The following is a 24,022-nucleotide window of genomic DNA, read 5'->3' as shown; positions in this document are numbered from 1 at the left end:
GAACAGTATCAAAATAGAAAGAAGGTTAGTAAGATGTCAAAAAAAAAACAGAGAAATAAAAAAAAGCCAGACTGCTAACATCACTGATATCGCGAGATGATATTACGTTTCAAGAATGAGATTGTTCCTTCTTGCGTAAGAATAGTGGAACCAGTCGCCGTCTAACTGCCTTTTAATCGCCGTGTTGCTTGGCTCTAGGAATGAATCGGAGCAGGTATTTATCCTTTGCAGGCAGGCGGTCCAGTCTGTCCCCAGGATCGATGGTCACGCCTTCCTCGGGCAGCACACGGAAGTTTTGTAGAATGCAGACGATGTAAAGAAACATCAACATGATAGCCTGCGTTTCCGCGGGGCACTTGCGAGGCCCTGCCAGAGAGTAGTGAACAAAAAGGCAGGTAAAAAATTAGCGTCCATTCAATCTGGAAAGTGACACATCCCACACATAGTTAGAAAATGTAGTATTTGATTTTATAACCATACGGTAATGGTAGTGACCATGGCTTTGTGATTACGGAATTAAACGTGGAAGGACTAGAGGTATATCCTAGCAGACAAACAAGGGCTGTTGAACAGCCCTTTGAACAACCCGTTAAACAATTCTTAAAAGTACCGTAGTTTCGGGCGTATAACCCCCACCAAAAATGCGAAAATTTCAGTGGAAAAGTAGGGTGCAGATAATATGCGGTGTTTTTCCTTTGGTGCCGCTTCACGGCAATGCACGTTGTGCCGTGAAGCTCCTACGCAGTGACACTGACTAAGCTTTCCATGGCAGCTATTGCGCAAGACATATAAGGACAAGGAAGAAAAAACAAGGACGAGCTCACTATAACTGAATTTTATTGGTGAATTGTGACTTTCGTCTTGCAGTCATTGTATTCCACTTGCTAAATATACGCCTTTTCTGTCTACGTAGAATGTAATGTGTTACTTGAGCAGTAGCTTTTGTGCAGCCTTTCCTGCAAGAAATGTGCAGGCAATACGCGAGGATTTTTTTTAAATGCAGAGCATTTCAGTAACTCACGATGTCACCCGCGTTGACGTCCGTAGTCGTAGTCCGCACCCCTCCCCCTACACTATATAAAAAAAATACTATCCGGCGCCTGGTTTCGATCCCTCGACCCTGCAGGCGGAACACAATGTACATGGTGCTCTACCCACTGCGCCACAAAGCCGACACAGAATGGGAGGCTACGAACGCGCATTATATCCTTGACAACGTCAAGAAGCTGCTGATACAACGCATTCACTACCACCAACTCCCCAAACACTAAACGTTAACGCAATACACCCACCCCCTATGCGACGCATTTACTCGAGTCCCCCTCGCGGGGAGATGGGCCCAATTTTTTTTCTTTTCGGCGGGCTGAAAGTGGGGGTGCGCATTATATGTAGGTGCGGGTTGTACGCGCGATAATACGATACTAAAAAAATCGCCTTAATGATATTGTAGTAGCCTTGGCAGCCAATTGTCATATAATTGTTTTGGGGAAATTTTCGCTGAAACAAGACTTGCAGTCGTTTGCTGCTGAGCATTCACAATAAAGTTGGCTGACCGAAAGGGCGAGAGTGGCAGCAAGATCCAACGGACTCCCGGAATAGGGTGGCCAACCACCAGCTTTAAATTTAAAAAAAAATGTTTTTTTCATTATCATCCACTGAAACACATGCCCACTGATCTGATGAAGCCCTACGTGTGCTAGGGGTCGGAAACCTGCGGCCCGCGGGGCAGTATTATACAGCCCCCGGAACGGTGTCAGAACATTGTCCCCCTACCCCTGTCACTTCCAATCTGAAAGCCTACATGGCAGTTTTGACCTTAAATGGGGTTAGATAGGAACAAAGAAAGATCGCTTATTTAAATAAGCATGAAAATAAACCTGATTTATATAAGAGTTCTGTACATTACAGTCACTTCGCCGAATTTTTTCTCTGCCTGAAAGCCCCCCCTTCCTCTCTTCCCCCTGATTTGGTGTCCGGCCTGCACGGTGTCGGCTTCACGCAACTCGGCTCTCTGCCTCAAGTAGAGGAATGGGAGATGTTGCTGTCCAGCCCCTCTCTGTCTACTCAGCTTCAGCTGGTGGACAGAGCCCAAGCGGCGCGGACTGCGTATGGGCTCCAGTGAAGAAGGAACCACTCCCCTGGGCCGCCCTCCGGGCCGTTCAGAAATCTTAATAAATGTATTTCCTCCTCCTCCTCCTCCTCCTCCTCCTCCTCTGTCGCCTCAGAAGGTTGCCAACCCTTGCTCTACGTAATAGAATAATGTATTGTTTTCTGCCAGTGAACAAACGAATCTTAGCGTAGGAAATAGACAAGCGGAGTGACGAGCCTAGCCTATGCTGGCATTCTGCACTTGAAAAACCCGATCCCCTTTTTCCCGTTCTCATGTGTGTGCCAGACTCAATTTGGTGCGCCATCAAAGGAAAATCGGAAGCGCCTGAGTTACCGAGGGAAAAGGAAATTATGTGTTCAGGCCTGTCCACCGTCGCTGAGCCGTCTTCGTGTAGAAAACGAGTCGGGTCAAATCCCTCCGGATTAGGCCAGCGGTTGGGGTCGTTGTGAACCGCCCACAAGTTCGCCATGACTGTGACGCCGGCAGGAAAAAAGATCCCGTCGCTCACAAAATCCGCGCCAGCCCTGGACAGAAGAAAAAAAAAAATGACACGCGCTGATGTCTGGTAGAATCATTGTCCGGCGAAGCTGACCACAGTTTGGCAAAACCATGCGCCTCTCGTTAACGCCGATACTGCCCTCCTATTGAGTAGAGGAGTGAGAACGCTCTAAGAGGGACATTAACGCATCTCCCGCTCCTGTGAGGAAGGACGGTGGATTGAGGAAGTCGGAACTTGCAAATCACAAAAGGCGGTAACGGTAATCTCGCTTTTACCAAATCAGATTCCTCCTCTTTCCAACAGAGATAATTCCGTTTTGCTTATCACTTCTTGAGCACAATTGACGCATTTATGAAAACAGCAATAAACGGCCCATTGGGCAGGACAGCCGCAGTGCGGCGTCGGCGTCTGTAGCAATGAAACTGCACCCAGAATGGCTGATGGTGCGAAGAGAACAAAAGTTAAGTGAAAAGAAAATTATGACACTCCGGTCAGGGACTACATGGACAGGTCTTCGTTTTGCACTAGACCTAATATGCTGTTGCTGTGGTTGGTGACAATGTTGGTTGTGGTGGCGATATTTGATAAGACGCCGACAAGCGGCCACACAACGCGACGTAGTGCGAGGCTGATGTTGCTTGGCGCGTATATTAGGCTCAACGTTAAGCAGTGGCGTCGGAACTATTTTTCCCACGTGGGAGCAAGAATATGTTACTACACCCAAAATCACAATAATAATAATAATAATCCTCAATATTGGTTATTGCTATTTAAATATTATTGTGACCATTTATTTTATTCAAGTACTTCTGCAAGGTCTGTAAAGTGGCGCCGCAATGACAAGTATACGTAAGTAATCAAATCAACCCCCAAAATAAAACCAAATCAAGCTCAATCCAATATACAATCAACTTCGCAGATGCTGGGGAGTATAGTAAAAAAAATTAGTAGTGGCTTAGTTCTGCTATGCCAGGATATACGTAGCGTGAGCTAAGGTTCAGCGATCCAGTCAAATCCAGTCCAGTCCAGTCCAGTCCAGTTTAGTCCAATTCAGTCTAATCCAGTCCAGTCCAGTCCAGTCCAGTCCTGTCCAGTCACCGCTCCTCGCGTATGCTCAGCCCGACTCTTCACGAGCCACACGAGACGGCTATCAAGCGGCTCCGCTGCAGCGTCAGACTTGGCTACTGCGCAATTGAGGCGCACACCTGGGCACGCGCCGACGCCAGTGCGTCTGCCGTGGCTATGACACAACACAATCCAACGCAATCCACTTTAATTCAATCCAATCCAAATCTAATCCAATCCAAGCCAATACAATACAATCCAATCCAATGTCCCTCGCGCTTGCGCAGAACGGCTCTTCACGGCACACGCGAAACTGCTCAACCTCGGCCAGTGTACCTTACGCTACAAAATATCAGAGCCTTTTTCTTAATTAAGACACAGATGGTTAAAGCGCAAAGCTTGCTCCCATGCTACCTGAGTTAAAGTGAATTCCAATATACAGACTCCTTCGACCATGTCGGAATGGCGCTATGGGATAGACGTCAGCCTCATAACGCGAGGGAGCGTGGATCGATTCTTTTTTTTATTTATTTATTTGCGATGATATGCCCGTTTGCATAAAAATAACCTATTTATAGGTACGGACGCACCCATCTCTCGGAGGAATTGGCAAGAAGGGAGCAGTGTTGGGGTCCCCAGAGCCACCACTGGAGCTCAGGGGTCTTCCATGATGGAGGCCTGTGCCTCTAAGGTGTCGACTTCCGAACAAGGGAAGCGTTTTAAGTGCAGAGCACTTTAGGGCCGTGCCTGGTCGTCGTAGCCCGCTCGCTGGACCCAAGTAGAGCCGGCGTTCCGTCGTATCCAAGCGGTGTATATAGTCACAAGCGTTCGAAACTCGTGAACAGCTGGCGCTTGCCATACATCTCCCCGGTGTTTACCGCAAAGAAAACTGCAGGTACATATGAGGCAAAATATACGCAGTTAACCGGCAGCGCCCCCGTTCATTTAGTTAGGAACGCTCGTTGGATTGGTTTTTACGATTAAGCAAAAAAAATGTGGCAGTGCAACGCCGGCACGTGCGAGAGGAAAAACAAGCACAAAAAGAACAGAACTCCCGCTGGTGCAGCCACTGTAGTTTCAGGCAGGGGGCGTGCGAGCACTGCGAAGGCGGGAAATTTGAATGCATTGCGTGGTAGCAGTGAGCGGATAACGGCGCTACAGCCCATTGTGGCGAATCACTGCTCAGCACTTCCGACAGCTTTCACATCGAGTGGAGCGGCTTTAATTTTTTTCTTGAGGCCCTTGATGTGCCTTCGCTTATCATCATCATCATCGTTTTGTAAAACCCATTGTGTAATCTGCACGACGAACGATGCAATCAGTGAGTCATATAGCAAGCTTCGCTGTAGAAGGCCAATTACTGGCTTCACGCTGACTGTGCCCTCTACACGAGGCAACGGTAGCACGCACGGATCTATGCCCTTTTATTTATCAATACAAAAAAGCAGTGTACGTACATATAAATATCTGAAAAATAAAATAAACATTAGCACATGCCATACACGCGTCCTGCACGTATTACCATAAATGCACGTTTATGCTACCAAATGAAGGCTCACACGATGAATATTGACAAAGCAAAAGAGTTGAATACACAGAACAGTCGAAGTTACATGGGTTAAAGTGTACTTGTGAGGTCAGTGTAATGAATTTGTAATGGTTCGGTATAATATTTGGATAGTTCCAGCTTGAACCACGTTCGTTATATTATTAGGGTTCGCGTATGCACAACGGATCATTTGTTTCTGTACCATATATTTCTGATTGTCTGCGGTGCCAGTATATTAAGAAAATTCCAGTGGTATGATACGGACGCACTGATATTTCGTAATATATATAGCCGCACTGGTAATATCTCTGCTAACAACTTGTTACAGCGTGAGTGAATATGCGATTGGTGCAAGGCGCTTAGGAAACCAGAGTTCCCTAATAAGAAAACTAAGCTAGTTAGCGTAAAAAAAAAATTGGTCATACTGCCCAGTGAAGCAGGCTAGTATCATGATAGCATGAGCCTGATACAAAGGGCAAAGCCAGAATACCATCCATCTTTCATTGATACCGCAGGCATCAAATATTTGAGACGGAAAATTAGCTTGCGAAATGCTTCCTACGAAGGCTTTTTAACTGTATATCTGCTTAATAAGGGGAACATAAAAATCACTATTTGGTTAGAATTGGTGGCAGTCATAACTGCGAAAAATGTTCAATTGGTGATCAGCGCCAACGGGATTTCAACTAAATGTCGTCTGATTCTAAATCATTTTGCCTGCTGAAAATAAGTTTTAACTTTCCCGGAGCTGCCTGGGGCTCAGCAGAAGCCTACAGGTGCCCCTTGATTGGGGGATCCATGCTAACCCATCTATAAAGGAGGGGGAGCTATCGCTCTCCCTGAACCCCCTTTCCGACGCCTCTGACGTTAAGGAAAACACAAGTTGAGGCGGCATATAGGCTCGACAGCAACATTCCCACTCATGTGGATCGGCAAGGCAGCTGGCGCGCCAGAAGCCCGTTTCACCGCGAAGTCAATATGCTCACCCAAAATACTTACATACGCATGCTCAAGGGCATTGCCCCATGACACCGCAGTCATCGGAAGCTGGCAGTAGATTCCCAAATTCTAATTAGGCTGCGACGTCAACATCACCAACCCAAGTTCTCACATAACCGATTGACCAGTGACAATGACAGCTACCGGGAATTCACCAATTACACTCGACTGCGAAGCCAACACGCTCACTCGGAAGAGCAGTGTGCGGCTTTCAATTGCCCATTAAGTGCATGGCGTCACATTCCCGAGGCTGCTGCTGCCTAGTGGCTGGTTTTACCAGCCCGCGCGAATAGGACACTCACTCTATTCACTGGAAACACCATTTACAATTGTGTGAAACTAAAGTCACAAAAAAACGTAGTAAGTATTCTGACGTTCCTTTCTTTACACCTGCCAAAGGTTTACCGTCAATAATATCGGCGATGATGTGCTCGAGGTTATGTCTTCAAGACCACCATATATATCAAACAAGGTTTAATCTTTGCGAATAGACTCAATTTTGTCGGTTTTAGGTTTACGCGTCTTGGCGAGACCTCTTCGCTTATACCTTCGAGGGGCGGTGAACGGAGTGATGGCCTTCCACCTTAACATCTCCCAGATGACGGCCATAGTGAGGGGCATTTTGCGGCGCTCTTCCCACTCGGGGAGCCTGTCGGGGCCGACAACGTTGTCGATCTCGTCCTGCACCTCAGCTTGCAGCGTGTCAGCCAGGCGCGCGAAGTTGAGCATGTGCCAGTGCAAGTAACTGGGCACAGCAGCCGACGCTGCCTGGAAGAACCCGATGGCTGTGCTCGTCAAATTAGGAACTGCGGCAGAGAAGCAGTACCGGAGGGACAAGTGTTGGGCAGGCTTGTTCAAGTAATGTTGTTGGCACCGACGTATCCACAAACAGCATTGCAAGTTTTGTTCTTGTTATACAGTGAAATCTCGTTAATGCGAACTTCAATAATTAGAATTTGTGGATAATCCGAAGTGTACGATTTGGTCCGGCCAAGTGTCCATAGCAGTCTGTCTATAAATTTAGCCAGCTAATTCGAACCCGAGGAGGTTAAGCCACGGATAATTCGAACTACGCCCTACCACACCGAGGCATTGGCGCTGGCACACGGCCAGAGAAACACACCGCGGTCTACACACCAGGCTTCGTAGAATAAAGACGACAAAATGCGGTAAATCCAGTGTCCCGCATGGCGGAGGTTTTCAATGACGTGTTCTTCCCGAACTACGTCGTGAAGGCGCGAGTACAGGGATATGTGTTGTGCGCTGACACATGAGGACATCATATAGGCCAGGTCAAAATGACGACGACGACGACGACGACGACGACGACGACGACGATGATGATCACGATTATGATGTCCTGAATGTTTTGGGACGTACTCACAAGGGGTGATTGCCTAGGCTAAATCACTTGATGTAAATCGCTAGGACTTTAAAATAATAATTTATTGTCAGAAAGAAAGAGGCCGTGAAATTGAAGTTCGCTATGATTAAAACCGCAGTTACCCATTAATTACTTATCCTTCAGCAGTTAAAGGGCCTCGGTGGGGCGGGCTTCGCGCCGTTGCAAGGACGCGGTTGCCAGCGGACTACGATGGAGGCGAAAAAAGTGAGACACTTCCTCCACCCTTCTTCCAATGCGCCGCTGGCCAGCGCGGCCTCTCCTAAGTTTTCTGTCCTCCATGGTGCCGGATGCCAGAGGCGCCAGGCCTGTATGAGGCATCCTTCTTTAGTCGATTGTGAGGGCTGGAAGCAATATCCCACGATGCCTTGTGTTCCCCCTCGTGGCCGCGTGTACCGTTATAACCAGGGCCCAATTAATTGCAACTGTGCAGCCCATCTCTCGAAGATCGCGTGCAATTTCACGAATACTTACGACCATTCGGCTACGGATGTTACCAAAGTTTTTCTACGCCCCTTAATAATTATAATAATATTAATATTGGTAATACTAGTAGTAGTAATAGTAGTAATAATAATAAGGCATTACACTCCGTGAAGGTCTCGGTCACGCGACGATGAGCTGACAAAACATTTGAGTAAGGGTATTAACGTGTTGTCTTGTCAGCGTCTTTGGAACCATAGCTCCCCGGAGCCGTGTACATTTAAGTTCCGTTCAAAGAAAACAGGTTAATGAAGTTACAATGGGTCAATTTCTCACCGTTGTAATGCGATGCTGAGTTATTTTTATCTTCCAACATCGCTTTAATATAGGCGTCAATTAGCGTTTCATCGGGTTCGTCGCACAAGCGTGACATGCGACCGCATATCCTGCTCCTGTGAAGACAAAAGAAGAATATGTTGCGTTGTAGTTATAGACACAAGATACCACCACGCTTTTATAACATTGGCACCTAATTACGCTTTCAACCGTTTCCCAACGTTCATCAATTTCCCAGCGCCAACAATATCAAGTTGTCCTGTGTCTTTCTTTAACTACATCGTGCTTAGCACGTCATTGCGAGGCTGAAATTTATTGAGTTCAAAAATTGGCACGTTTGCGTCGTTCCATCAGTTCGGCCAAATTGGTTGCAATGTTATCGCCAGCGCACGAATTTTTTTAACGCTTGAATAATATCCTTTGTAACATCATTGATTGCAGAAATACCGGGGCACGTTATACTGTACGCGGAAAAAGCGAATCCATCGCGAAGTTTACGGTGTGCGCACAGCGGAACCATTGTTTCGGTGGACGGGTGCTTGCCTGGGGAGACGTATTACATAGTAGGCTATTTTAATACTGAAGACCTTTAATCGCATAAAAAGGCTGATGGACAATATTATAGATTTTATACTGCATACGTTTCAAAGCGGTGTTGTTCGGCACAGGTGTCGAAATATCATTAATTTTGCCTCTTGTACTACGTTTACGTCCCAGGACAAGTGGTTCGTCCCGTTTCTTCCGTTTACTCTGTGTTTGTTTGCTACTTGACTGAGCCATCTTCGCAGCGATGCAGAACCAACTACGCCTTCTGAAATCTCCTCTGACGCGCGTGCACTTTGAGCTCGCAAGAGCACAGCTGCAAGTAACAGAAGTAAAAAAAAAAAAAACGCACCTCGTAAACTGGCCGAGCTCTCTGAAACACTTCTCCAGGTTTTCTCTCCCGGAAAACGCAATTCTGTTCAGGCGGGGATTCTTGAACTGACCGAGGGCCGTAAATCGTCTCGCTGCGGCCACTGCTCTCGATGTTTTTCTGAGCGTGTCGTCCAGCCATTTCCGCGTAGGGTGGTCGAAGGAGTATCGCTCACCGAAGATGAGCTGTATTGCATTATTGGAAATACTCGGAAAGATCAGTTCTTCAATGGCAATCAGTCTTCCTTTTGCATCCGAAATCGCCTTGATAAGGTGCTTACACTCGCCCTGAGTAAAGGAAAGAATAAGGTGGATGTTCATGTAAAATCGAGACGCGTTGAAACTACACCATTTCGGATGTGCTAACACTAGGACTAATGTTCGGCCATGGCATGGCTCTACCATCCCGTCACGGATAAGCAACCCTTGACATGAATTGGACCTCTAGCCTTTCACTGCCCATTTTCTAGTTCCAGATTCAATCACGCTAAAACGCAAAAAAAAAAACTTACAAAACGAAAGCATGACACAGACAATTCAATGTCAATCTTACACAATGTATGACAATTTTCTTATACGAGGTTTAAGGAGAAGAAGAAAAAATTACCAGTGGCTTAGTAAATTTATCAAGCGGCTCCGGCGCAGCGTCGCCAATCGCCCCAGAGCTAAGCTGGTTCCGCAGGCGCACGCCGGTGTTGCTGCGACGCACGAGTCATCGGTTCCACGCCCGGCCACCTCTCGCGTGATCATCAAGTGTGCCAGGCCGCCACGTGCGGAACGGAGGTCAGCGAAGAAGCTGGGCGCAGAGACGCCGGGCAGCGAGCAACGTTCTGTGCGCCGTGTGACGTCACTGCTCCTCGCGCATGCACAGCACGGCTCTCCAGGAGCCCCACAAAACTGCTCAACCTCGGCCAGCGTAGCTCACGCTACAAAAACGTTTGTTGTTATTGAAGGAATGAGCAGGGGAAGGAGAGTGGGAGGTGGTTTCAGTTTAGGGCGCCTTCAGGCCCATAGCATTCCCCGCACGAGATATCAGGTGCTTCTGATGCTCTAGCTGGGAGCTGGTCTGCTCCCACAGAAGCCACACTTTTAATAGAGGCTAAATGCCAAAATAGGTAAGTATTCACGGGCGTGGCGCGCATGCCAGAGCACGGGAATGGCGGCGCGCCATTCCCGTGCTCTGGCCTCATTCCGGTGAGCACGGGAATGCGGCCGTCCCCGCGAGCTGCTCAAAAGCATTACCTCGACGTCAACTGCTGTTTCGGGTAGCGCCCTACAGCCTACCTGTCCCAAGACACGAGGAAAGTTATTGCCTGCTTCCGGCAGCTGATTTCCAGCTGCCGTTTTTTGGTATCGGCCCCAGATTGCTCAGCTTTCTACTAACGCTTCTACTTCGGCCGTTCGGCCACTCGCCGATAGATGCCGCTAGTCTTCCAGCCAACAATGCGCTCACCGCTACGCCGCTACGGTATACAGCCGTATCTCACCGGCATTCGCGTGAACCTTGCTTTCACGCGAGGTTTTGGCTTTTGTACTGAACGACTCTGCCGTGGGCAAGGTGCGGGCGCACCCCTGTCTATAGGCGCCGGACAGCGCCCAGAGGGCGACACGGAGCCCGCGACACCCAGCGCCCCCTTCGGCAGATATGCGCAACACAGGGTCGGTCCCCGCAAGCCGGTACGCTGCTGGCTCGGGGGCGCTCTTCTTTTTGCAGCGCGGATGAAGCATATTAGACGCCCCGTTTGGGCTTAAAACGAAGCAAGAGATTTTAAAGTAATCGTGCCACATAGTGCATGTGAATGAAGAAGGATTTATTCGGTTGAACTCGCGTATAGGAAGGCATATAGAGGCCGCATAGGAGTGATGCCCAGAAGAGAAACGCTTGTACAGCCTGCCTGCGGGGCAAACCTTTCTCAAGGCAGCATGTTTTGCTTCAAAAGAAAACGTAATTTATATTGTTCAATCCAGGGGAGGCTTTGTCTGCAAATATATCAGACGTTGCGCGATGTTTCCGCGCGGGGTATTCCATCCATGTGAGTGCACTTGCATGCGACTGCAGAACTACTAACTGGACCACATGGGAGTTACATACAGGTCTTTGATCCGAATGCGATGCTCCATACATGTAACAGCGTGAAATTCACGTCTATTGGGGTATAGTGAAAGTGCGGACGTTAATAAGTGCCCGCTTCGCCGAGAAACTTTTGGGCTTCCAGTTGTAGCCCAGTACGCTAGTTGCATACATGTAAACACGCCCCGAAAAAAGAAACTCTTCACGAGAAGGCTATCACAAAAAATTCCTTTGGGCGAAGGGGGGAAGGGGGGGGGGGGTAAGCAGAACATCTAATAGGCGTATCGGAATAAAGTACGGAATATTCATATTCGGGTATTTTTTTTTCTCTTCACGGCAACGGGTTCGCCAGGAGACCTTCGTTAGGAAGGAATACTAGCGCTTTTATTACCGTCTACACCTTTGCAACAAAAGTCACGGGAGAAAAATTTAGTTCCCTGAGTACACTACTCACTGGTCCAGAGTGACCGAAATCACAACGGATGGGATAAATAATGTTTGTCATCCTCCACCTGCTACTCCTCCAACGCGAAAAATTTTGTCCTGCTTACATATTGTTCCAACTTTTATTGCGGCACGTCTTAGCTCTATTTTTTTTTTTTGCTTTTCAGTGGCTTAGACAACAATTTCATTGTTTCTTTTGCGAGAATAGGCGGTTATTTTATGCTATCTAAAAGCTCGCGTAACATTTGGGAACGTTAACGCCCACTGGGTGATAAAACTACAATGCTATAACTGGGCTTGGGGGCCCTCTTTGTTACCAAATTTAAAGCGCACGTATGTGTATTGACCACCTGCTAACCAGCCAACTAACAAGCTGATCGTACACCACGGCAGCATGTAATCCGCCCGCTTAATGCAGGCCTTTCAAGATTCAGTAACCATGCTTGGTATCGCGAAAAAAAAAAAAAACAGAGAAGAAGAATCTGTGGGAGAATGCAAAGCCTTGAACACATGCTTCCCAGTTGTGTTAGTCTACGGCTTGGCAGCGAGGCGACAGCATTTTATCAGAGCCCCGTTCTATTTAAAGACTTCCCCCGCCTATATAACATTTTGCATGACTTTGTTGCACTATGTAGCACATATATGCGCAAATAGCGTTATAACACACGTTTTTTTGCAAAGTTGCGTTCACTGGCGCTGAAGGAGGTCGGCGCGACGGGACCGACCCAGAGTTGCGCGTGTCTGTCGCGGCTGGCGCTGCGCTCGTGCGCTGCGCTGCAGCGTGGGCATTTCGTGCGTCGTTCCGCATTTCGCAACCGCGGCTCCATTTTTCAGGGGTGACGCGGAGTTCTCTGCGGCATGCATCACCACACAATGCCACTGCGATTACCGTACTTACCCGATTCTAACGCGCACCTTTTTTCCGCAAAAATAGGCCGAAAAATCGCATGCGCGTTAGAATCGGATACGAAACCGAAACTGCCTAAACAGCTAAAATTTCGTTCCACCCATCGCCATCGCCATCTTAAAGGAGCCATGAAGAGAAAACACAAGTTTGGTTCATTCAAAAGATTGTCTCGTTAGAATCATACTGACACCACTTTTAACGTAAACTTCGCTCAAATAAGCTACATAATTAGGAAAAACGGGAATGGTCATGCGACCCACCAGCTCATTTCCCGCAACAGAACCTATGATGTCACATGAGCTAAGCTCTGCGATTGGCGGAGGCTGGCAGAAGCAGACGCAAATTAGGTAGAGCTTACAAACTAGACGAACGAGCGATTTGCGCTTAAATTTAGGGCACATTCTTTACAAAGCAATAAGAATGCTGGGACAAACAGTGGAAGTTACGAAAGCACATGTAAACATAGAAGTACTGATGCGTTCTGCTGTTCGTTCTGCGCACAGCATGCTTGGTTTAGCTGCACAGCACTACGGGGCTTGGGGTTGTCTCAGACGACACTGGCCGATTGACGCAAGCAACGGTGTCTTACGTGACCCCATTTGTCGAGCGAGCACTGTTTCAGGGAACGAATATTTCCTCCCAGAACAAAAACAAGCCAGGTTTAAATGCGGGCAAAAACAAACCACACGCTTGCCACGGTATGGTGGCGCCGTCTAGGTTACGGAACGTAAAGAAACGCGGGAACAAACCAACACCGCTGTACAGAGTGGAGACAACCTTTGAACGGTCCCGTGCCGCCGCAATTGGGCCAACGGGCTCAACGCGTTATTCTTTTCGTTTCCCACGAGACCTAGCAACGTGAAACAGACAATATGATTCAAACTTCTTCAGTAAACCGCGTTGCGGTGATAATTTTAGCGCGGTTTTGACACAATGACTTGCTTCGGCGGCGAGCGAGCAACCGAAAATGGCGGCGCCAGCGTATACGTGTCTCTACCCTGTACGGCGGATGCGTGAATGAAGGTACTCTAGGCTGCAGAGCGGTCGGTTCCTGTGATGTCGCTTGGGACCACGAAAACGCACGATTGAGCGGGAAAATCAAAATTTTAACCTAAATTGTTTAATTTCTCAGTGAATAAAGCACCGTTTGTATCCGGACAAGCGCTGGGGGCACTATAAAACACGAAATCTTTCGAATAAAACCAACTTGCATTTTCTCTTCATGGCTCCTTTAAGATGACGTCAAGCACCTTTTAGCAACAATTTTTTGGATCTAGGCGCCTAGGCTTTTCTTTCGGCGTTCACACAAATCGTCAAATTATTCCACTTGCGTGCTTTGCAATGGCAGCAGCGGCAACGAAGGTGCGCCGCTTTCACCGCTTACAAGCGGCTCCCACGCGTTCACAACGAGCGGTTGGCTGAAGCGTATGCCTATGGAGAAGCTCGCGGGATGGGCATGCGAGGCGTGGGCCACGATCCCATCGAACGTGGTTGAACGTTCGTTCAGAAGTGTGGCATCGTGAACGCGCTTGATGGCACCAATGACGAAATTTTGCAGTCAGCGGAAGGCGACAAGGAGCTCTCGGAGAGCGATGAGGAGTGAGATGACTGAGATTACTTAGGGGAATAAATCGCTCGTTCCTCTCGCATTTGTTTTTCTTGCTCACAAAGTTCCTTACGCGTTACAAACGGAGGTGCAAGTTTTTTCGGTTTTTTGCCTAGAAAATCGGGTGCGCGTTAGAATTGGGGGCGCGTTAGAATCGGGTAATTACGGTATTCATATCGGTTGACTGGCGCCACAGCCGAGAATCGCGTGGTAACGCCGCAGACGACGGACGCCGGGGCGTGTTTTAAAGACGATAGTCCTTCTTGGGCTACTTAAACCCAGAAATTTTGGTCTGTCTGTATGTCTGTCTGTCCGTCTGTCTGTCTGCAACTCGATTCAGCCACCCGGCCAAAGTACATTGTTTACTGCGCCATAGTCTTATATACTCACAGCCAAATGTAAACGTCTAAGCCTGGTTTATATGTTCATACTTGTCAACTTTGTTGAACAAGAACAAGACATTACGCAAATATAAGACAGGAAATTAGTACACAAGGGATATTTACAGTGTTCCTTTATTAAAAAATTCATGGATGCTTGGTTTTTCAATAAAAAATGATATTGGACATCTACTGAAGAAAACCGCCGCCTCCTGGCGGCATATGAAAAATCACGCGGCAACAGCAACGAAAGGTTCCACTAGCTAGGTTCCAAGTTCTGCTTGGAACGCCCGTGGAGCACGGCCACGCGGTTCTATAAACCTTGTAGTCGGCTGCCTCCATTCACGCGCGTCTCCGCCGTACTGCAGCGCTGGCATCGAGGAACTCGGCATGTAGCAGTAGAACGCGGTAAATTCAAATAGCCTTGCGCAAACCTTCAGTGTGTTTACCTTGGGATGAGCGCGACGGTACAGAAACATCATGAAAGGTGAGCGGGAAAGCAAGGGGCATTTTCTTGGCAAATGTCTACAAAGACTATCGTCTTTTGACGACATTTGCAACGAAAGGAGCAGATACGCGGCCATTTTTTTTTCTTTGCGACATGCGGACGCATACGCAGACACTGTGGACACGGTCATGGCGGCTTTCAGTGTTGCCAAGAGGAGAGATCGCTCGTTAAACTTTTATGTGAATACCGTCTAATGAGCTACGTCTCACTAAAAAAACCTCCATAGCCTTGATGCACGGGAGACTGTCCGCTGGAGCATTACGACATAGACGGCGTTTATTACTGGCTCAACGCTAACACAGCCGAAGGATTGCACACAAAACCATACAGCACCTTATCGGCTTGCGTGTAATCCTTTGTATGTGTTAGCACATCGCCAGCGATGTTGGCACTGTAGAACCAACTGGCCCCCTTGTAAGCACTGTTCACCTCTATATAGTCGAGGTGCAGTTTCATGGCAATTAACCTCCAATTTGACTTCACATATCAAAGAAATAAAGTGACGTAATGCTTGCCAAAGCTGCAGTCTCAATGGACGGCCTCGCAAAACCAAGGTCCTTGAGGGCTCGGAGGCAGAACCTGCGGTTCGTCACCCAGGCATCGCCCTCTAATGACAAAGGGTCTGCAAAAAAAAAAATTGGTGTTGATAAGAAAACGCTCGAAAAGCTGAAAGCAGTGATTAGGATAGAAAATAGAGTCTTTTGTTTTTACGTCACTGGAAGATAATTCTACGATAGAAATGATTGTTACGCTGGTGCTTTTTAAGGGTTTTAACATTTCTCATGTAATATCATAAGTGCTACCTGAAACAGGCGTTAAAACTTCCGTTGCACGTTCAGTAGGCCTGCTAGAAGTTGTCGCTTTAGTCCAGAAATTTTTTCTGTGCGACGGGGTATAAACCCTTGCTTTCGAGTTGTCACTTATACAAGTATCTTCTGCAAAATATACTCGTGTGGCGATGTGACACTGCCTTTTCAATTGTGCTGAGCTCACAATCTTTCGAATCAAGGGTACCTATTGGAAATCATATATGGGGGATTGTTTTTCATGGATAAAATGAGCTACCAAATAAAGAATCATGCTGATCCTATCAAAATTAAGTCTTCAAGAAGAATTAATTTGCTTCGAAAAAAGGCCAGTATATTCGTGGAGCAGTGCCTTTCGCAGCTTCGTATCGCTGACGAAACAACAGTGGAGGATACATACAGCCGACGTCCAATCCTGAGAGACGCCACGCCTTAGAACGGTACGAGAGCTCATCTTTCGAGAAGAGCTTCTTTATTTCGTCGATGCGGCTTGCTATATATATTTCTGTGAGACCAGTCCTGATGCTGAAACAGAATACCCCGAATTAGCCCGACGTTTCTTAATTCTCAGATGCTGTTTGTAAAGGAGAAGTGCGCGGCGAGAGCAATGCAAGCGACGATGCGAACGAAGTTTTAGGTTCTTCAGGTAATCGTTACAAAGCTGCGTATATTTCACGGGTCAAACACGGGCGAAATAGGTGGTCATTTATCGCTGTTGGAACTACTGTCCTTTGTGTCGTGTTCCCCAACTTCTGCAAAAACAAGTTTTTTTTTTACTTCAAGAGATTGCCCTACGGCATGAGGCGAAGTTTTTAAAGGTACTTATTTATTTTATTTTTTATTTATTTATTTAGGTACCGTAAGGGGCCAAGTTGGCATTACATAGGGGGGGGGGGGGATGAGTTGAAAGCCGACACAACGTACAATATTGTAAAAAGAAAACAATCGACACAACAAAAGTGACATTAGAATATCATAAAGGTACAAAAAGTATACAATTGCAAAATAGAGCGTGGAACATTATATCCAGGAAACAAAAAGTGTAAAAGTGACAGAAAGTCTGGCATTTGAAAAGCCGGAACACACACTTACAGCCTAGAAAAGATGATTATGATGAAGACAAGGTACAGGGTATTTTGAATCGCTAAAAAAGCGAGGAGTGCGGTTTGAAAAGAAGAGACGCCTGTTTGGTCCACTAGTCATCTAGGTAAAGAATTCCATTCATTTACTGCCAGTACACGGGGTGAGTTCTGATATTTGTTTGTTCGGGCGAAAATTGGGCTAACTTTGTGAGCGTGGTCGGTGCGTGCGGACGTATAGGGTGCCGGGAGGATAAATTTGCGAGCGAATGGTGTTGGATGATGGTACAAGGTGTGAAAAAAAGTTAATCTTGAAAACTCCCTGCGTTGGGTGAGAGGGGGGAGATTAAGTTCGTCCTTCAAGGCAGATACACTCTGGTATCTTGAGCACGATGACAGAATGAAGCGCGCGGCCTTGTTCTGTTCGGATTCAAGCGTGTTAGTCAGACACAATTCATGTGGATGCCAGATGATTTGCGCGTATTCTAGTGAAGAGCGGATAGGAGTATTATACGCGTGAAGCCGCGTCTCTGAATTAGCTAAATAAAGGCGACGCTTGAGCACGCCGAGCTTTTTGCACGCTTTTGATGTGATTTTTTCTATATGGGGGGGCCCAGTTTAAATCGGAGGTGAATGTAACTCCAAGATATTTGAAGGATGAAACTGATTAAATTTTGGCATTATCTATGAAGTAATGATAAGTTTCTGACCTTGTCATAGAAGAAAATTACACATGCTTAGTTTTTTCTTTGTTTATTTTCATCAGCCATTTTTCGCACCATTTAGTTAGAGTAAATAAATCATGCTGGAGTGTAGAAACGTCATCGGAAGTTACTATTTCTCTATACATTACACAGTCGTCGGCAAAGAGATGAATTGACGAGGAAATGTTACATACGAGGTCGTTTATATAAATTGGAAATAGTAATGGGCCTAGTACGGACCCTTGTGGGACCCCTGATGAGACACCCACAGGGTTAGAAACGTGGTCGTTTAATCTTCCAGATTGCCAGCGGTTCGTTAAAAAACTGCGAATCCAGTGGGCTGTTTTGTCATCCAGATTAAGGTTACAAATTTTAAGAATTAGACGCTTGTAAGGTTCGAGCGCGGAGGTCAATGTATCGCAGCGCCACCCTCCTTCCCCCAGCGCACATCCGACGACGAGCCGCCGCCAATTAGGCCACCTGTACGTAAGGCGGCAAGGTGCGCGCGGGAACAGGCAGAGCGGCGCAGGACAAACCTCTTTGGCGGGGTCCGAGTGCAGACGTCGCCGCACTACGTGCACCCGTCGCGACGCCGATTGGGGAAATCGTTATCCTCCAAAAGGGGCCGCTGGTAATTTGGCCGCCAGACGCAGGGGGCCACAGCGTAAGCGCCCGTACGGGGACAAAAGGACGCGGCGTTGGCGGCGTGGTTGCACCCAGTGGCGTAAATCATGGGGGGGTCAGGGGGGTCCTGACCCCCCTTGTGTTCGGGCTGGGGGGGACACCCCTTGCAAGTGTCCCCCCCTTGAGATTCATCTTTCATTTACCTTTGAAAGTTAAAACAACTGTTGTCTTTGTCACTAATAAGTACTGCACGAGCTGAAATAACCATCCCGTTCCCGCTAAATAAAAACAAGGTTCGTTTTCCACAATCGGCGACGTGCAGAAGGTTCAAGCGGAATCACTGAAAGCAGGTAAAACCTGTTTCCGCTGTGGTTCGCCGAAATAAATTAAAATTATTTCCGACAATTTGTTTTGAAATTGCTTGCGGTTACCGGGCTATATAAAACGCTGGCTTTCATATGAGCTAGAGAAAATATACGCGACAAAAATCGGTTGTCTGTCCCTTTAAGAAAATACAGCTGCCAATAAATACTTCAAACACCCAGAATATGTTAAAGAAGCACTTGAAAATATTTAGCTACTTTTAGCTCCTTGCTGGATTTTTTAGCTACTTCTAGCTACTTTCACGTTGCCATCTAGCTACTTTTGCTCGTCAACATTTGGCAACACTGAAAACACCGTCTCGGTGTTCATTCACTTACTTTGGGGTGACCGGTGAAGTTGTGCTCGCTGCTGCCCGATTTTCTTTGCGATCGGAGATTTCGACACGTTTTAGGCAACGATGCAGTGGTGCCGTGTCCACGCTGATTACGTGAAAATGAGCCGCATAACCAACGTTACCTCATTGAAGCGTCAGTCAAATACGTTACTAACCTACTTTTCAAAGAAGACTCTAAAAACAGAATCAACGGACTTGGCCTCAGCGTCCGAATGTGAGGCGTCCATCTTCGAGGATTCCGCGATCCAGGAAGTGCCATCACATCCAGAGGGGTCCTGTGGAAAATCCATTTTTTCCGAGCCTGCTCCAGTCCCCGAGCCTGTCAACACTACCTACCTTGGGGTCTGCGATGGAAAGTCGGTAAGTGCGATCAATTCGGTATAGTCGAAATTCTGTTCTGATTACGTAAAAAACGAGCGCGAAGTTGACCGCGTTTGCGGATGTGCAGGTCAAGATAAGCTGCAGCAATTACAAGCGCAGAAATGAAAATTTCAGATCCCCCAGACAAAAAGTATAGGTGCGCTAATGTGCGTGTGTGTACACAAATAGAGAAAAAACTATTTACATCGTACTTGATCTCACATTATTCCTTATGTTAAATAGTCTAAACATTCCGGTGCCATGAATTATTTTATGTATTGTGCGCCTCGTACGTCGATATATTGGTTATTTAAACTGGAATAGGCTATGTGTACGTATAACAAGGTTAGCTACTCAAGTTTAATCGAGGCGGTTTTCTTGTTTCTTTGTTTAAGGTAGCCTTCTTACCACAGGTACAATGTCAAGAATCCCTGGGCATACGGACATCGAGCGGAAGATTAGAATCCCAGCCTCTTGAAGATGTCGCCATTGCGAAGGCTTCCGGACCCAGCAGGCAATTTCCCGCTGATCGCAACGTCCCGGAATGTGGTAAACCTTCCTTAACTAGCCCAGGCCCACAACAACCAAGCAGGATCCCAGTGAGGCTTCCGGGGGCGCCTTCTCATCCAGACGTCCATCTAATGCCGACTCAGATTGTCACAAAACCCGGGGATGGCAGTAAGACAAACAAGAAGAAATGCCTTACGTTTCAACAAAGCTGGTTCGACGCATTCCCATGGCTTCACTACGCTACAGAAGTTTCCGGAGTCGTCTGTTACTACTGTGCAGCAGCCAGACAACATAATTTTTTGAAGCCATCGAGACAGCCAGCTCCGGACTCTTTCACTGTAGCTGGATTTTCAAATTGGAAAAAGGCTAAAGAAAAATTTTCGAAGCATGAGAATTCAGAAGGCCACAAGAACGCCGTCTACCAGCACAGCAGCCTTCAATCGACGTCGGTTCATGATCAAATCAGTACACACACTGCGAAGCAGCAAGAAGTGGCCAGGCGGTGTTTAAAGATTATTTTTCAAGCGTCTAAATATCTCTTACATCAGGGCTTGCCATTTCGTGGTCATTCAAACAGGGAAGGAAACTTCTACCAGTACCTCATGTCACGCGAAGAAGACAATGCAGAATTCACGGCCTGGATGAGACGCAACACGACGTACACGTCTCCACTACTTCAAAATGAAATAATTGATCTATTCGGAAAGGCGATCCAAAAGGAACTGAGCAACAACATTCTAACAGACATCTACGCTATCATCGTAGATGGCACGCGAGACATTGCTGGCATCGAACAAGAGAGCGTATGTGTGCGCTATGTTGATGAAGATCTGCGACCAGTTGAGGTGTTTTTAGGTCTTCGTGCCCTGCCGAATGCCAGAGGAGCGACCATTGCGGAAGCCATTACTAATTTCTTGAGCACGGTGGGGCTGCCCCTCTCTGGCTTCCATGCGCAGACGTACAACGGCGCTGCCAACATGAGCGGGGAGTATAATGGCTGTCAGGCGATTATAAAATCAGAAAACCCGCTTGCAGTTTACTTTCACTGCGGAGCTCACAGCTCCAACCTTGTAGCCGGTGATGTCTCCAACTGCTGTCCGGAACTTCGCGATGCACTCATGGCCGTTAGGGAATTAGGTGTGCTCGCAGCACGCTCCGGAAAGTTCAAGCAACTTTTCTGTGAAAGAAAGTCGGAGAAAAACATCAAACCCCTTTGCCCAACGCGCTTCTTGTGCCGAAAGCCAGCTATATCTGCCCCGTTGGACGAACACGATGCCATAATTGCTACTCTTGACGAAATGATGAAGGAAGCACCAGCCGAGCAGTCTGCGAAGATATCTGGCATTTTGCACAGCATGGAGTCGGGAAACACGCGTCTCCTCTTGAAAATAGCGTTGAGGGTGTTCTCTGTGCTGGAGGACTTGAACACATACCTTCAAGGACGTTCGTCAACCGTCCACGGAATGCTCCAGGTCGTGGAGACATCCAAGCGTGAGCTTCGCCATCTGCGCTCTGTGGAGATGTTCAGTGAACTGTTTGATGAGACTGCCAAAGCTGCCGAAGATGGAAAAGTGCATGCTGTGGAACCGCCGAGGTCCCGACGGCGCCCAGCGAGGTACGAAAACGGGAGTGCCAGTGACGCCCCAGTTGAAGCAAGGGCCTACTTTCGACGAATATTTTTTTCAATAATTGATGCAGCTGTAGCGGGCATTGAGAAGACGTTTAATCCAGATTCTGAGGGAATCGTGACGTACAGGGCACTGGAACTTGTTCTTCTGAACCGGTCATCAGAAGCAGATTTGGACGTGATCCGACGATACAAGAGCATCGATATCGGTAAAGTCGTGTCTCGCGTGCGCTTGTTGCACGAAGAACACTGCAGCCTCAAGTCCGTCGACGACGTGACAGCAGTACTCCGGAACATGCACACGTCCACCCGCCAGTATTTAAAGGAAGTGGAGAGTGTTCTCAGGATGATCTTAGTGATGCCGGTCTCTTCCTGTGAAGCAGAGAGATCGTTCAGTGCCTTGAGAAGACTGAAAACATGGCTGCGTAGTACGATGGGGGAGGAACGCCTCAACTACATGGCTTTGGCACACGTTCATCAAGACATTATAGACCTCATAACGTTGCCAGGGTTGTTGAAAAACTTTGTCAGTGCGTGCAAAAACCGCGCTCTCGTTTTTGGACCCTCTAGAAGTGTCGAAAGCTAGGAAACATGTCATAGGTGATCAGTACTCATATTGTAGAGTATTTCTTATTGATCTTTTTTTAACGTCTGCAATAGCACAGTGCAATTACGTGAGGTATGAAAGCATGTTCGTTTTTCTTATTTTAATTCAAATCACGATAGTAATTTGTATATAAATGAAAATAAAGCACAAAACAAAATGGCCGCCTTGGCAAGATGTGTGTCCCCCCTTGTGAATTTCTGGATTTACGCCACTGGTTGCACCACCTTGGGTGGTTGACGTGTAATGCATGACTTGCCGTTTATTGTTTTCTTTAACCTTTCCCCTTCCCTCACCGAGGGTATTTATGTCGAGCCCGGCGAGAGGAAAGCGGTCTTTTTGATCTGAACTTGCTGCAGGTCGTGGGGAGAGTCCCGCCTGCGTCGGCTAGACCCCGGCAAACTTCTAAGCCCCACTGTGGGCTAGTTCTGCTCCCTTGTGCCTTGTAAATATTCCTGTACATAAAATGTACATAGCTTGGACATTGGAGTCTGCCTCGTCCCTCACGGCGACACGAGACACCGCGGTGCATTCCTGGATACGGAGAAGACCTGAAATTTACTACGCTCATGTGGAACCCGATCGAAAGCCTTAGACAAATCGACCAGAACGGCATCGGTACAAAGCAACCTGTGCTGCGAAACGTGCAGATCAGTGACCAGGTCAAAAAGTTGTGTCTGGCATGAGAAATGTTCCCTAAATCCGTGTTGATTGCTAATGAAGAAGTTATTCGGGTTAAGCTGGCTTACAACATGCGTGAAAAGAATATGTTCTAGCAACTTGAAGCTGATTGAAGTAAGTGAAATAGGCCTATAGTTAAGGGGATAAGACCGGTCGCCAGATTTGAAAAACGGTAGGGTATGGGTAAATTTCCAATCGTCCGGCAAGCAACCTGAATCTAGGGATTGCTGAAATAACAACGAAAGCAGGTAAGCTGAGTAAGGGGAAGTTATTTTCAAGAGCTTTGCTGTTATACTGTCAGGCCCGGGGCTGACGGTGTAACCCACACCATGGGCTGTAATTACAATGGGCGTAAAACTAGAAGCTATGCTTGGTTGCGACGGCTCCAGAGAGTCATTTAAAGGCAGATCGGTAGGGAAAACTTGGCCAAAGGCTCTGTTAAACTCTTCGGCACATTCTTGCAAGGATAACTTATCCCCGGTTGCATTGGTTAGGACGAGTGCCGTGTTTTTGTACTTCGGGATTATAATACTCCAGAATTTGCTTGGGTCGGTTTTCATAACACTTGGGAGCGTAACATTAAAATACTTACGTTTTGCCTCACGTATTGCGTGTTCAGTTAAAGTAAAAGTCAGTTTGTAATTCTGCCAGTCATCAGGATCGTTGGTTCGAGTTGGCTTTCTGTAGGCCCTTTTTTTCCTGTTTAAAAGCCGTTCAAAAAAACAACATTCCACCCGTTTCACGCAAAAATCCAAGAAGGGACCGGTGCTGAGGTCTCTATATCCAACACTGACGGCCTGCTAGGATGGAGCCCTGTGCTGCGGAGGTGTGCATTCGGACCTTTCTAAAACATTCCCGGTTGAAACCAGCGCGAACTTAAACAAAGACAAAGGAAGTGGAACACTAGGACAGCCGCTGTCCTTGGGTTCCACATCCTTCGTCTTTGTTAAAGTTCGCGCTGGTTTCATCCGAGAATATGCCTTTCCAACGAGCCGAGCTCGCAACCCTTCTGCGTTACTAAGATGTAGGCAAGTCCACAACGGGTGTTCAACGGCAGCTTCGAACGCAGGAATCACACAGAGAGGGCAGTTGTCCGCA

The 24,022-nt window shown here is 47.4% G+C and overlaps 1 protein-coding gene across 1 annotated transcript in view; it reads right to left on the bottom strand.

The window, feature by feature from the left end:
- Positions 1-141: 141 nt before the first annotated feature.
- LOC144152655 (vitamin D 25-hydroxylase-like) overlaps positions 142-24,022 on the bottom strand; it is a 51,836-nt gene continuing 27,955 nt past the window's right edge. Inside the window, exons 3-9 of the mRNA XM_077684022.1 lie at positions 16,418-16,542; positions 15,727-15,833; positions 9,279-9,583; positions 8,384-8,499; positions 6,770-7,028; positions 2,444-2,634; positions 142-366 (exon numbers count right to left, since the gene is read on the bottom strand). Of these exons, the coding sequence (XP_077540148.1) occupies positions 173-366; positions 2,444-2,634; positions 6,770-7,028; positions 8,384-8,499; positions 9,279-9,583; positions 15,727-15,833; positions 16,418-16,542 (1,297 nt within the window). The 3' untranslated portion in view covers positions 142-172. The remainder of the gene's footprint in view (positions 367-2,443; positions 2,635-6,769; positions 7,029-8,383; positions 8,500-9,278; positions 9,584-15,726; positions 15,834-16,417; positions 16,543-24,022) is intronic.

This window comes from Haemaphysalis longicornis, unplaced genomic scaffold (genome assembly GCF_048455015.1).
Source record: "Haemaphysalis longicornis isolate Haplotype H1 unplaced genomic scaffold, Haemaphysalis longicornis Haplotype H1 scaffold_9, whole genome shotgun sequence".
NCBI lineage: Eukaryota > Metazoa > Arthropoda > Arachnida > Ixodida > Ixodidae > Haemaphysalis > Haemaphysalis longicornis.
Note: the sequence above shows the minus strand (reverse complement) of the source record. Positions and strands in the feature narration are given on the sequence as shown.